This window comes from Anastrepha ludens, chromosome 6 (genome assembly GCF_028408465.1).
Source record: "Anastrepha ludens isolate Willacy chromosome 6, idAnaLude1.1, whole genome shotgun sequence".
NCBI lineage: Eukaryota > Metazoa > Arthropoda > Insecta > Diptera > Tephritidae > Anastrepha > Anastrepha ludens.
In genome coordinates this window covers 9,584,394-9,599,943 of record NC_071502.1, presented here as the reverse complement: position 1 = coordinate 9,599,943, position 15,550 = coordinate 9,584,394, and the positions used below count along the sequence as shown (strand labels likewise).

At 38.7% G+C, this 15,550-nt stretch overlaps 1 protein-coding gene across 1 annotated transcript in view; it reads left to right on the top strand.

The window, feature by feature from the left end:
- The window catches only part of LOC128868044 (serine protease filzig), a 107,209-nt gene extending 93,031 nt beyond the window's left edge, over positions 1-14,178 (top strand). The window contains exons 5-7 of the mRNA XM_054109765.1: positions 8,296-8,411; positions 8,631-8,750; positions 13,954-14,178. Coding sequence (XP_053965740.1) covers positions 8,296-8,411; positions 8,631-8,750; positions 13,954-14,118 — 401 coding nt within the window. The 3' untranslated portion in view covers positions 14,119-14,178. The remainder of the gene's footprint in view (positions 1-8,295; positions 8,412-8,630; positions 8,751-13,953) is intronic.
- The last annotated feature ends 1,372 nt before the right edge of the window (positions 14,179-15,550 follow it).

Sequence of the window (15,550 nt, the reverse complement as noted above, 5' to 3'; positions counted from 1 at the left end):
TTTGGTTCATTCGGAACTCTACACTCACTCGTCTGATGCCTGAATTGCGTGTCGTACTCATAAGCCTACGTCTCGTCTCCAGTAATGATATGACTGATAAATGTTTCAACGGATTCAGCCTTGGAAACATGTCTTTGGCGGTATCAATGCTGTCCCTTTTTTGCATGAAATTCAGATGCTTTGAGACCAACTTTGCAGCAACACGGCCCAAACTCAAATCGTGAAATGCAATGTCCACTCGTAACCGGCTTTTTTTTTCAGAGTATCATTACCGCAACTGCTTCCCTACATTTCTAAGGTTTTCGCACCATTGAATCCATGTTTAAGGCAAAATTTAGTACAAACTCGTTGTTGCACACTCAAATTCACTTTTTAAAACAGTAAAAACCCATAAACACTTGCAGAGGTAGATTTACTCAAGGCGACTTTTACAAATGTCAAGCAGTGGCGGTAAAATTTTGGTGGGAATATTAATCACAGATGTGGATAGCTAACAAGAAAAGCAGACTTCAAATCAGTTGACTTAGAGCGTTACCTGACGGTTGTTTCGGGAACTTTTTGATCAAGGTGGTACAGTTGTGATATGAACCCACTTTCCGAGAAAGCAGGTGATGATTTGCATTGTGATGTTTTTTTTTGCGAACAAATTTTGTTGAATTAAGCTCGTCTTGGAATACCGATTCTGTTGAGTGCCGCTTCGTATCCATCGTTTTTGAACGGCCTTCGCGAAATTCATGCTGCAAAGATCGACAGCCACGTTGGAACTCTTTATACCAGCGTTTCACAGTGGCTAAGTGTGGTGCTTCAACGCCAAAAGTAGAATTAAATTCATCTATGCACTTCTGTCTCGATAATTCACATCGAAACTCGTAATAAATCATCGCACGAAAATGTGCACGACTTAAGTCCATTTTTTTGGCCGAGTTGAGTGGTTCAGCTCACTGAAAATTCACATCTCACAAATAAAACACGGAAGTGAAAATATTGTATGCAACTTTATGTTAAAAAAAAAACAAATATTTTCGATAAAAATTGTGAACTACAGCTCGTCACACGTAGTGTAGCAATGGCACTAAATATACAAAGCAACCCTCGTATGAGAGAAAATCAACGCAACCATTTCACATGTTACTCCATTGCCATCTGAATAATGGCTGAGTGGAAAAGCGAAAGAATGCATATGAAATTAGGGGGCAAAAATTGTTGAAAAGCTCGAAGATTTCGAACGCGGGCAATGACGAGTTTCAAACGAATATCGAGCTACTGCAGGCGATGGGACTATGAGCGGTATGAGCTTTACGACGACATATAAATATCGCATATACCCAGCTGGCAGGGTCATGTCGTCCGAATGGATACAAACGCTCCGGCTCTGAAAGTATTCGATACCTGCTGGTTTTAGCAAAGGAAGAGGAAGGCCTCCTCTGCATTGGAAAGATCACGTTTCACTTGATGTATCCAACTGGCGCCGGTTAGCACGAGAAAGAAACGACTGGCGCGCTTTGTTAAACTCGGACAAAATCGCGGAAGCAGTTATCGCGCCAATTAAGAAGAAGAAGAATCTATTTTTCAAAAACCGGACTCGAGCAACGAACGCTCAAATACTGATAACTTCTTCGTCAATTTTGCTCCGTTTGTTTTGAAATTGTAAAAGTTAAAAAGGCAAAAAAAGTACGTGTTTTATTCTTTTTTTGGAAAAAAAAAATTTTAGTATTTCGTAATTCAATAATAAAAAAATCTAATAATAAAACAAAAATCATTTGACCATTTCTACAATAGATTTTATTTTATGCGAAAAATGGTAAGGGCGATTATAACAAATAGTAAACAAATTTCTCCAAAGGTTAGTTTCTCTTTAAAATTATCAGTGTTTTAATAAATTAGAAGTGGTTTGCAATTTTGAGAAACAAAAAATTTTCACGTACTTATCTGCAAATTTATAGATTTATCATTACTTGCGAATATTCAAGTTAACACTTTCTCATTTTCTATTGTTGGAGTGCTTTTCAGGACTCAATAAAGACCGAAATCCTGCTGTTGACATCTCTAGCTCAGACGAAGTAGAAGGAAACTAAGCTAAGTGATTGTAAGAGCTAGCTTTCAGTTCGTTGCATATAGCAACAACTCGCCTTTAAGGGTTAAATTACCTTACCACTTCTCTGTTACCAGCCCTTAACTCAACATTGCTGGCCTAACAGAAAATGTTAAGATTTCATACATTTAGCATACCTTCAGGCGCAGCCAGAGCTGTATCTATCAACATACCCAGTTATAAAATTGCGTATCCATTTTGGAAGACCTCAACTGTTGTAAAAGAAAATTTTTACTATGTAGCAAAACCAGTCGATTGAAGAACAAAATTCAGTGACGATAAAAAAGATAGCAATAAATGCCTACAAACGTAAATAAGCTAGCTTAGCCAGAGACGGACAGCCTGCAGAGAGAAAGTTTTTCATAGTAACAAAACTATACATATAAAGCAAAGGTTTCTCTCGCTTCCAAACAAATTTGGGCACACTCTACGAAACGAAGGAAAGTCTTGAATTAAACTTATTGTGGCTACATCCGTTAGACTGAAAATTACTTGGAACGAATATCGAGTCAATAAGCAAGAAAATTTCTATTGGCGTAATTTCTTATATTTTTACAAATGACTTTAAAATACTTCAAACTCCGCTCTATACAAACTCCTAAGTACCTTGCACACTTGACATATGATACTCAATGCATGTAAAGGCAACTCAGGTGGCACTCAAATTTATTGAATTTATCAGTAACTCATTGAATAATCCATTCAGCTCGCAAGACAGCTGATAAGGGTTGGACGGTATTTCAAAGCATATAAAAGCTTTTGTAGCAAATAACAGGAAAAAATAGAAAGGGAATTTTTTTTTATTTTTTAAGTATGTACGTAGTATGTTTGTACACATTTGGTTCTATATGAAGAAACAATAAAACTTTTCTTCAATACGCGAAATGTAAAAAAAACACACACAAAAAAAAACATTGCATATACAAAGCTATTAAATAAGTTCAGCGATTCGACGGGAAAAACAATTTTTTATGATTTAATTAATGATTCAGTATTCCTGAACATCAATACACTTGTTCCAATTAGACCACAATTTATGAATTGCATCCCTGAAGTGAGAATCTGGAATGGCTGCAAAATACACTTCCACAGCTGTTATGACCTCATCATTTGCTGAAAAACGCTTTCCACGCATGATTTGTTTTAGGTCTGGTAACAAATGGAAGATGGGTGGAAGTTGCTAAGGGCAAAATCTTGCGAGTAAGGTGGATCCTCCAACAATTCCAACTTCAATTCATTCATTCATTAGCCATTGCCAAAATGCTTTTGTCACGCGGTGAATTGTCATGATGAAAAATATGTTTTTCTTTTGCAAACAGCGCCTTTCACGAATTTTTTCCTTCGGCTGGTCTAAAAGGTCACAATAATTTATAATATTTATTTTGCCATGATTTAGTTACATTGGTTGAGCAGCTTGAAACGTTATTGTTTTATTTTGCCAGTTTAAAAGTAATCCGCACACAAAACTTTTTCGCATAACAAAAAGCTCTTGCTAAAACCTTCTCAGCCGATTTCTGGACATGAACTCATATCGGAGACAAAGAACTAAATTCACACCACTCTTTGGCCTCTTGTTTTGATTTAGAATCATGGGGATAGACCCAAGTCTTATTCATAGTGATAAACCGCAATATTCAGTCAACACAGCCAAAACAAGCAGCAGATTTGGTGGGAATCTTTTAGCACATTTACTCGTACATATACACTTGGGCTCATATAATTAATTCCCTTTGTCTTTTAACAGTATTTTGCATAAAACAAAAATTCGTTAAAAAATAATTCGTTAATTTTTTATAAAAATATTGTTCATTGCATAACGAAAACCTCGAAAATCACAAAATTTTAGCGAATTTAAAAAAAGTTATTGGTAATTTTTTTTTTTTCTTTTTAATCTAAGTTTGAAGTCGCTCAAAAATCACGTTGATTTACATGGAAGAAAATGCAAAACATCGAATGAAAAATCAATTTCAAAAATCAAGATGAAATTAGAAGATTCGATTAGATTAAAAATTAAAAATTTTGATGTACATTTTTTTTAATTTGCTCAATTTTTTCAAATATAAAACTTTTATATGGAAGAAAAAATTGAGCATGAAACATATACCCATTGTTTTTCGAATAATTTTACATGAACGTATTTTTGATACACTCACATTTTTGTAGTCGTAATTATCATGGATCATATAATATACATCAATAACTTTTGCACCTCACGATATAGCGCAATCCACTGCTGTCGAATTTATGCCCCTTTAGTTAATTTAAAATCATAACTAGTTGGCGTTCTTCCTCTTTTTCATATAAAAACTTGTGAATTTACAAAGTGATCTTCTACTCTTTATCGGATAATTTGGAAACATATTTATTTTCACTCCGTTTTGAATACAGTTTATACTTATAGTAAAATATTGTATTAAAATCCTGTAGTTCCTATGTAATTGTTGGTGTATTAAATTGTATAACAGCACCCAACTCTGCTAGCGTAACAGAAAATGTTGCACTAACATTGGTAATCGTGTAAGCAGGGCATCGCAAAGCTAGCAGAGAATAGGAATGTTAGCAGAGCATAGCAATGTTAACGGAGCATAGTAATGTTAGCAGAGAATGGGAATGTTAGCAGTTTCAGCAGAACGAGTGTAAATCGGTATTGATAAGATATAAACCGACAAAAATCAACTTTCTTTGTTTCCAGCAAAAAATTCGCATGCACACGAAATTATACATTTTCCAAAGCAATTTGAAACTTTAAAGTCCTTTCAAAAATGATGTTTATGAGGAAACGCGAAACTGAGTATGCAGTATTACTATATAAAATCTATTGTCTCATGTACGTATAAATGTCCAAATATGCTTAATAAGCAGGAGTATCTACCGCCATCAGCTTCAGCAATCCGGTCGCAATTGGCATCAAGTTGCAGAATAACCAAACTCCAGTACTCTGCATTTGTGATTAGGAGTACAGCTACTCTGTTAGCGAAGACCTGGCTTGACGTGGTATTAACAACTAAGCCAAAGGACTATTTATAGCTTAGGTTAGTTAAGTTGCTTGTCTAAGGCAAGACACTCCGTGGCCCTGAGGCTTATTGTGATACCTGCATTTAATTTCCTTTCGCTAAAGAAGTTGCTTAAGCCACTTAGATCTTTTCGAGAAGGTAACTACTTCCTCCAGTTTTTCAAAAAAATAATCGCCTGGGTATTTGACACGGCTTCTTTGCAGAGCATTCACAGAGGAGGAGATGTACCGACTCAATTTCTTCTTCATCTCCACAGCTCCTGCAGAAGTCATTATGAGGTACACCCATTCTACTGGCTAGGATGCCAATAGCTCAGTGATCCGTTATAACATCTGTGAGGATGCTGGTAGTTGATCTATTGAATCCAAGCAGACATTTTGCCCTTTTAAGATTCAGTTTTGGACAGAGCGCTTTGAAGACCCTGCAGTTAGTCGTCAGAGACCACCTTCTATTGGTTGCCGCGATTACGCTCAAGTCAATCGCAATGCAGAGTTCGTTTAGAGAAATGCTCAAGTCAATCGCAGTGCAGAGTTCGTTTAGAGAAATGCTCAAGTCAATCGCAGCGCACAGTTCGTTCAGAGGAATGCTTATGTCCTCTACCACTCGCTGAAAGTCAAGCTCAGAGTCCTTTCTTGCGCACTCATACGCTCTTTCAATTCCTTCCACTGTAGAGTGACTGCGAACACAGCATATTGTGGTGTTGTGTTCTTGGATAGGCGAGAGTGAACGCCTGGGATTCTTTAACATATCGTGAATTGATGTGCGTTGAGGGCTTTGTCTATGACGTAGATCTCAGCTTGGAAGACGATACACCAGTCTGGGAGTCTAAGGGAGCAATTTAAGGACAATTGTTCCAAGTACGCTCCCGAGCCAGTGTCATTGTCCATCTTTGAGCCGTCAGTATAAATGTGGGGACGACTATCATCTGATAGCCTCTGGGCTGCGAATCCTTCCTGTCAGGTACTTGTATTTTATAGTGCTTGGGACCAAATAGTCTATTTTCGATGCATCTTGCAAGTGCTCCACTGCTAGTAGAAGTGATACATGAACGTGCGAGTTTACTTTTAGCATTCCTGTTGTTTTTATCCTGGCAGCAGATTTGGCCACTATCCCTTTAAATATATAAACAAAATATTTATCAATGTGTGGAATATACAGGATCACTTCCAGTGCCACTTGAGGCATCAATCGGTGCACACCTGTTATTCCTATACAATCAAATCGTTGGACTTTTAAGAGATTCCTTAGGTAGAATTGTGTTTTGACCGCCTGCCACAACACGAAAGCTCCGAAAGCCAAAATGAGTCTGATGATCGTATTGTACGCCCAGTGGCTCGTATACGGTTTCTGGCCCCGTTTATTGCCAAATGTCTTCTTACAGATAATAAGGGCATTACAAGCTTTTTTCATTCTTTCTTTCGTGTTCCTTTTCAAAGAGAGCTTTGTATACAAAAATATTACAAAGATACTTGGCTTCGTTCGATAGGGTCAGTGTTACTCCACCTATGGGTGGTAACTGAAAACTCTGTTTCTTATATATTCCAGTGAGCAGAACAGTTCGGTCTTGACTGGGTTAACCCTTAAAGAGAAGCAGCAAAGGTCACGGGTATGCTAAGTAGATTAATGGCAAACATCGGTGGGTGGGCCAACACAGTACAAAAGAAAGTTATTTGTGGCGGCCACAAGCTCAATTCTCCTGTACAGCGAATGGGGATTGTGGTAAACTCCAAAGCCAAGCGCAAAGCACTGGAGGCTGTGCAACGAACAGCGGCACTCAGAGTTGCCTCAGCCTACCGCACTGTCTCAGGTGCAGCAATTTACGTGATCAGCAGGCAGCCCGTCGACCTCGTGGTCCGGGAGCGAATGAATGCGTGGGACTCCAAGAAGAAACACGTCATCACTAGCTTCTCAGAACGGAGATGCCAAACCATGCTGCTGTGGCAAAGCCGATGAGATGCTGAACCGAAAGGCAGATGGACGGCGAAACTTATTCCATGAATTGACAAATGGATACAAAGGAGCTTCGGGAAGTGAACTACTAACTCAGTTCCTCTCGGGACACGGATCCTTCCAGAGATACCTACACCGCATGGGGAAGGTAACCGATTTCAAGTGCATATAATGAGAAGCGTTGAGCGATGACGCTGAACACACGTTTTTTAGTTGTAACAGATGTAAAGATTGTAACAGAAAGAAATGCTCTGAGGGAGCAGATTGGTGACATCGCACCGAGCAACATAATGAGCAATCGAACACGAGGTTTACTGAAACGCAGTAAGGAAATACATCGAGAAAGTATTACGGAAAAAAAGATTGACCTCGACACAGTGCAACAAAGCGAAGGCGCACAGATAGAGACACAAGAAGTCTAGTCTATAGCATGAAAGCTGGTTACAAATATGGTGGACCCAGGCATGGGTAAATAGCATTGGTCCTTTATGGATGCCATTCTGGGCCCCCCCGAAGTAATAAAGAAAGCAGTTCCGGGAAGGGTGTCTCCCCAGAAGGAGAGGAAGCCACACCACACGACGCAGTAGACGACGATCGCTGTGAGTGCGAAGGCATTTTGAACCCTACCTCACTCGCCAAAAAAAAACAAAAAAAAAAAAAAATTGCACCGTTTAAGGACGCCCTTTAAAGCTGATTGCATGAGCCCGCTGATAGTCGAGCGAAGCTGGCCTGCCATCAGGATGGCTACATCCTCTGCCTAAGCAACTATTTTGACACTTTTCTTGATCATGGTATAACTTAAAATCGTTCAACAGAAACTATTAGAATGAAAATTTCCAGCTCTGCAGTATTTGAACAATCTCAACCTCCACAACTTTCACAAAATTATCAACTTCCCTGATTGGGAAGCAAAAGCAATATTTCATTAGGATTTTTGTTTAGCGGTAAAGTCATTAGGCTTGCGCTTCCGATTGAACTACCAAAAGTGATCTATGCAATCGCTTAATATTAATAGAAAAAAAAATTAAAAATAAAATAACAAACTTAACATAATTTCACTTTTATTAGTACCAAATTCACCCTAATAATTAGTATTCATAAAACTTTCCATTGAAAAAATTGTCAATCCCAAATTTGGCTTGACCTAAACTCCAAACAGTTTTTATGAATTTTTCTCTTCGAACTTTTAACTGGTTTATAATTATGTTTTCCTCTTTCTCCCTTCTTTCTCTTTCACAGTGCCAATTTGTATGCCCAACGACCATGCGGACTTTACCGGTCGCATGGCGACGGTCACCGGCTGGGGGCGTCTGAAGTATGGCGGCGGTGTGCCATCAGTGTTGCAGGAAGTTCAGGTGGGTTAATCATAAAAAACTAAATCTAATTAAGGCTTTTAACTATGTCCATGCAAGTGTTAAAGTAATTTTCGTTCAACGAACTTGATGACAGCATAAAGATTTTCTGTCGAAATTGTTTAAAATCTTGGAAAATTTTGAAGTTTCTATTTAAAAAGAAATTTATTTAAATTTTATTTATTTATTTAAATTTTTCTTTTTTTTTCTCTTTGCATTCAGGTGCCAATTATTGAGAACAGCGTGTGCCAGGAGATGTTCCACACAGCGGGTCATAACAAAAAAATTCTGGGTTCTTTCCTGTGTGCCGGCTATGCCAATGGCCAAAAGGACTCATGTGAGGTAAGTGACAGTGACATCATATTAAATGTGTGTACTTGTTTTGATGTTTACTCATGCGCAAGCATATGCACCTCGCTAACGTGCACGCATACACCAGCACGAGCACACATACATAGAACCATATTTGCCTTTAAGTTAGCAATATTCCAAGTTTTTATAACAACAGCCCTGGGATTTGTACGTATACGCGAGTATTTACATTTATCAAACATTATGTGCACACATACATATGCACAATTGTTATCCGAAGTAGATGAAAAAAATTGAATTCACTTAGCTGAACTTTTGCGACCTTTTGGCATTATGATACGCATGACAAAGGCATAAAAAAATAAAAAATAAAAGTTTGTTTTTTTTGGTGGTTTAATGAAAGGAGGGAAGTAATGGAAACCCTTTTCAACTCACAATGCCTTCAAGTTTTTACCCTGGCGTATTTGTGGCAATATTTCTAATAGCACCTCGTATTTGGGTGCGCTTTTTCTCACTGCCATGCTGCCTAGGGCACCATTTAGAGTACAATTTTATGCAACCAATTTTACTTTGAATAACTTTTTACTAAATTGGAAAAAAATTATTTTGTGTGATGATGATTTCGCAGTTTATGCGCTTCTCTTTGCCTCCTTCGCTTCTCTATTTGTATAACGCAGTTGTTTACTTCACATGTGTGAAATATTTATTGACATACGCGGCCAGTTGCAAAAATTATAAATTCTGCGATTGGGTGATTAATTTTGTGCCACCTTATATGTAAGACAGGAAGTTGCTAGGTTAGATAGACACTAGGTCGGGTCGATTTGTGGGGAGGCAAAAAAAACGCCCATTGCTCTGTGAAAATCATATTCTAGGGATCAAAATAAGAAAGTTTTGCCGAAGGAACCATACCTCTAAAATGAATTCTGATGTCCCCCAATTTGGGTCGAACTTTTAGTGTCTTTTGTGGCGAGGCAAAAAAATCGCCCATTGCTCTGTGAAAGTCATATTCTAGGGATCAAAATAAGAAACTTTACCGAAGGAACCATACCTCTAAAACGAATTCTGATGTTCCCCAATTTCCGAACTTTTTAGTTTCTTTTCTCATGTAAAGGCCAAAAATGGTGATGTTTTGAAATGATTGTATGGGGAACCCCCAGGGGAGTTTCAGGGGGTGTGCCACTGGCATGGGTGGATCGGCCGCCCAAAGTTAGAGGGGGTCGGTCATACATTTGGACTCGATTGGAGCACTCTAAATGGGTCAAAGTGGGATTTTTTGTTCGACCCAAATTGGGGGACATCAGAATTCGTTTTAGAGGTATGGTTCCTTCGGCAAAGTTTCTTATTTTGATCCCTAGAATACGATTTTCACAGAGCAATGAGCGATTTTTAAATCGACCCGCCCTAATAGACATCCTCTGGCCACCAACAAATGGTAGATGCACTGCACAGTTGTTGCTCGCAACGGGCATTAAAGGTTAATCTTGCCAAGTCAAAAGTAATCGTTTTTTTTTTTCAAACAACTGAAGCTGGAAATATTGGAATGACTCAATAGGAATAGTTCATGACTACAAATACTTAGGATTTACACCTAATTATTTAGAAAATTTAACTAATCCTTCCTAAATTTACTTAATCTAGCCTAGCCTAACTTTTCTAACTTAACTTAACCTAACTTAACTAATCTTAGTTAGGAGACCAGTCCGTCCTAACTTTGTTTTACCTCATCCAACTAACTCATTGAGCTTTAACCTAAATTACCATGACTTAACTGAACTTATCCCTGTCTGGCATAACATAATCTAACCTTACTTATTATAATCGGACCATGCAACTATAACATACTTTAGTCTAACCTCACTTTATCCAACTTCACATCACCTAACCTCAACTAAACAGTCGCTCGTATACCTTAACTACAACCTTGTAGGGGGGATTGGGGGGAATGAGCTTCCCGACACTTACGCCAAAGAAGCAGCAACTGCTGATGGAGAGAGACAGACCTTTGTTTAAGACCTTTGCAGATCTTCCAATAAGCTACGCAAAGCGCCAAATAGGCATAAAAGTAGCAGCAGCTTGGCAATTAGAGTATCAGCAAGAAACTACTGGCTCATCAACGAAAATTTTCTTTCGATCTCCAGAAGAAGCCAAAGTATACGCAAGGTCATTTGACATCACTTTTGAGCTGACTCAATTCCTGACAGTACATGGGTTCTACAAAGAATATCTGCATCGCTTCAAATTTCTTGACAACGATCACTGCCCATGCGATAATCTAACTTAGCTAAAACGTCTCTCATTTACTTCGAGAGTGTTTGCGAGGGCGAGATTAAACCACATACTATTGGGAGCGGAAAAGATGGTAACCTGGTATCTGGTAACCATGGTAAAGATGGACCCCCATTTAAGCTCTTGGAGTGCGGCTTTGATGACTCGTGCAACTTGGGGCCTCACATTGTCGTGAAGGAGTTTATTTGACCATGTCGGGTCTTTTCAGTCGAATAGCCTCATTCACGCGGTGTAGCTGTGCAATGTAGAGCTCCTTGTTGCCCGCGGCACTCTTTTCGAGCATTATCCAAAGCTCCATGCCCTCCTAGTCCCATCAAACACATATCATGATTTTCTTTGTATAAAGCTGCGGCTTGACTCTCGGCTTTGGCGAACTTGACTCTCAGTCTGGAGCCACCCACTCCTTTCTTTGCCTCATATTGATGTATAGGCACCATTCCGCATCTCCCGTCATGAAATGGTACAAAAAGCGCTGTTTATGACCGCGAGTTATTCGAAGACGGGCGAGATGCTGAGAAGAAATTTGGAGTCGACTTTCTTTGTTTTTTTTTTTTTTTTGTTCAGCTCGCGAGGCACCCAGGCTCCCAATTTTTCGGCACATCCCATTGAATGAAGGTGATTGCGAGTTGTTTAATGATCGCAGCTCAATTTTTCCGCCAATTCTCGACAGATTTCACAACCGTTCTCTTTCAAAAGTGATTTGAGACGTTCTTCATAGAATTCAGAAGGTCTTCTGCTGCGAGACGTGTCATCGACATCAAAGTCGCCAATTTTGAACTCCGCAAACCATTACCATGCTGTAGGCTGGCCTATCACACCTTCTCCATACACGTCGCAAGTGTCTTGGGCTAATTCAGCAGCTTTTTGACCTCAATGGAAAGCAAAGAAGAGCAGGATTGAGCAGTTGATTTTTGCCTACTGGGTATTCCATTTCTCAGCCCCAAAACTAATAAAAAAATAAAATTGGCATAGTTTTGTAGAGCAGAAAGAATTCTATCGCATGAATACTTACCCTTTGCCAAGAGCAAAAAAATCATTGTAAAATAAAAGAAAATACAGAAACGCTATGATCTTATTCCCCATCCCAATAACTTAACGCTACTTAAAATAACTCTGTGTCAGAAGAAAAGAACCGGTTTTTTTCTGGTAGCTTCAAGATATATTTCGATCTGCTTTTTGCTGCATAATAGTTCCACTCATGTGCTACGAAGCCAGTGCTAAATCAGATTAGTGTCGTTCGAAACTCTCCCGTAAAGGCTACCAAACAAAAATTAGTGAGAATTACGCGAAGCGTTTTGAGGCGGTCTTTTTATGCACGCATTCGAAAGGGCCGAAGTTATCTTACGCCGCGACTGTAAAATGGATTAAAAAATCAAAAAAGTTTGTTGTGATGTGGAATCAGCGGTATAAGGTGTACAAAAATGTTGATGACTTTTCCGAGCGTGGCTTGAAGCGAGTGACTACATAAAAGTAGGATAAAGTGATCGTTCAACTTTTCAAGCGGGACCCTTCCCTTTGCTATATAGGAATGGATGTGAGTATCAACACCATCGAACGTCGACTAAAGGAGACGAACATATCCTACTGCCCCGCATCATCAAAACCACTGCTCTCAGAAAACCACTGCTTGAGAAACAACGAAAGAAGAAAATGGCATCACAGTATTGGACTGGCCTTCCCAGTCCCCAGACGCCAACCCCATTGAAAATGTGTGGGGAACTATGAAAACGCATCTTGCCGGAAGGCCAGCTCATGATTGAAAGCAACTCCTGCGTCAAGTTCGTAAAATCGAGTCCTGTTTGTCGATGAGCTACGTATACAAGTTGGTTCAAAACATACCAAAAGATACCAGGCTTTAAAAGAATTTTAAATATATATCTTTCATGCTTCATGAATAATCGGGGTTCCTTTTCTTTGATATAGACTGTAACTTAAGCTATTTTAATATAACGTAAACGAGTATACCCTAAGCTAGCGTAAATTAAAATATGTTTAACTTTTTCCAACTTAACTTAACTCTGACTGGCTTAATCTAGCCTAACCAAAGTTAGCCTAACCTAACTTAACACAGGGTTTGATTGAAAAGTAATGAGCCTTCCCGCGCAGAGCGTCTGCCAAGCGATCATCCGAATCGGCTGGTAGGGGAAAATGATCGTTGGACCTTTGCAGTGGCGAAAATGCAGCTGATCATCTTTTTCGACTCTCGAGGCATCGTCCACAAGGAGTTTGTACCTCCAGGAAGCATCATTTTACAAAGAAGTGCTCCTTCAGCTGAAAAATCGCGTCGTTCAGGCTCACCCCGACCTCGTCAACGATTGGACCCTTCATCACGACAATGCGCCGGCGCACACCACCTTCCTCTGCACCTCTGCATTGGCCAAGGTGGGGGTTCCGTTGATTCCCCACCCTCCCTACAGCCCAGACCTGTTCCCTCCGGACTTCTTCTTGTTCCCGCGCCTGAAAAGAAAGCTGAAGGGAAGGCGTTTCGACTCCATCGAGGCGATCCAAAAAACTGTGACAGCCGAATTGAACGCGATTCCGGCGGATGAGTTTAAAAAATGTTTCCGGCAGTGGAAGGACCGCCACCAGCGGTGTATTGAGGGTCCTATTTTGAAGAATATTAGTTGGTTAAGCCAAAAGGTTTAATAAAACTGCTTAAAAAAAAATAAGGCTCATTACTCTTCAATCAAACCCTGTATAATAAAACCTAATAAAGTCCAATCTAACATTCATTAAAGCTAAGTAACCTAGCCAATTGTTTTAAGCGATTTTCTTTTCATTTACCTCTTGAGGAAGACATTTCTTATCATCAGAAAATACCATATTCCGCTTGCTGCATTCTTAAAGTGCGAAATTATTGAATATATCCTCAACGCTACGCATTAATCAGCAAACATTTTAATGGCATCATATTTCTTTGTTTTCTCCTTTTCCCTCTCTATAGGGTGACAGCGGTGGTCCACTGGTGCTGCAACGTCCCGACGGTCGTTACGAGTTGGCCGGCACTGTGTCGCATGGCATCAAATGTGCGGCGCCTTACCTGCCTGGCGTATATATGCGCACGACATTCTACAAGCCTTGGCTGCGAAGCATAACGGGAGTCAAATAGAATTGAATGCGTCGAAGAGCAATAGTCGAACAACAATAACAACACAAGTACATAGCGCAACGCAATAGCAATACCAACAATGTCATTATAAATATTATATTAAATACATACATATAAATATTTAGTTAGATACGCACACACACACATACAAGTATACGCGTTGGTACACATAATCTAACAACAGCAGTAAACATAGCGAAAATAATTTGAAAATTGTAAAAACGAAAATAGTGAAAATGTAAAAAGTAACAGAAAATTTGTGGGGGAAAGTGAAGATTAGAAAATTCAACAAAATGAGCGCTAAAATAAGTTGCTTGTGTCGCAAACACACAGACATATACATACACTCATAAAGGTGAAAACGAAAAATGGCGGAGTCGCCTGCAAAGCTTATATCCCGCTGTTTGGTAGCGAAAGTAAATGAACAACTTTGGGCCGTCAACGCCACAGGTAGCATTCAAATTTGTGTGTATGAGTGTGTAGGCATATGATTTAGTTCTTCAGTGGGCAAAGAGGCCATAAATCCTTGCGGAACGTTAAGAAATTTTGGCTCGACGGAGTTATTTGTTGCCAACAAGTGCTTTCTGCTTTCGCTGCTGATAGTAGGCTGTAAGTCAGCTAAAAATCCAAGCTCAGCGCCTAAGCGTATGCAAAGATTTTGTGTTTTATATAAATCTTCCACTTCCAAGGTCAGCTACACATAGCTTGTACCGACTTTTTCACTTAAATATAAATCTTTAATAATATTTATATAAAAAAAATAAATTCCCTTGTTGAGGCTGAGCATAATTTTGAGGCGCATGCACTCTGTGTGCTATAAAATCGCAAGCAAACTTCAAAGAAATGGAATTGTCTACAACTTCACCAACCACCACCAACAATTTGTAGGTTAACAAGCGTATACGTTTTGATATTGTGCACCTGGGGCATGGGAGGGGCAACCAAATTTGCCGTAATTTATATAGAACAAAACAAAAAACGAATTGTGCCTAAGTAGTCTGAATGTTTAAATGCAAATTTATATTTTGTCTTAGTTTTAAAGTAATTTTATGAAACAACAGAGAAAACACACACAAATACATGCATATTATTTTGTTAGTTAATTTTAAAAGCACCAAACGAAGCGAATAGTTCGTAATAGCAATCAGACGTTGAATTGTTTATTATTTATTTTATATAAATATTTATTGTATACTTTTAAGCAATCAAACTATTTATTGAACTATTTATTTATTTATTTATTGCCTTACTATTTATTTTAGCATTTCAAGCATTTATCATAGAAACTATTTGTATAAAAACAAAACAAAAAAAATTATTTTTCTGAAAAAAAAATTTTATTTCTTAAAAAAATAATTATTCTTAAAAACCAATTTCCTAACGAATTTTAACCCAGTTGGTTTTTGTACTAATTACATATTTTTTGCCTAAG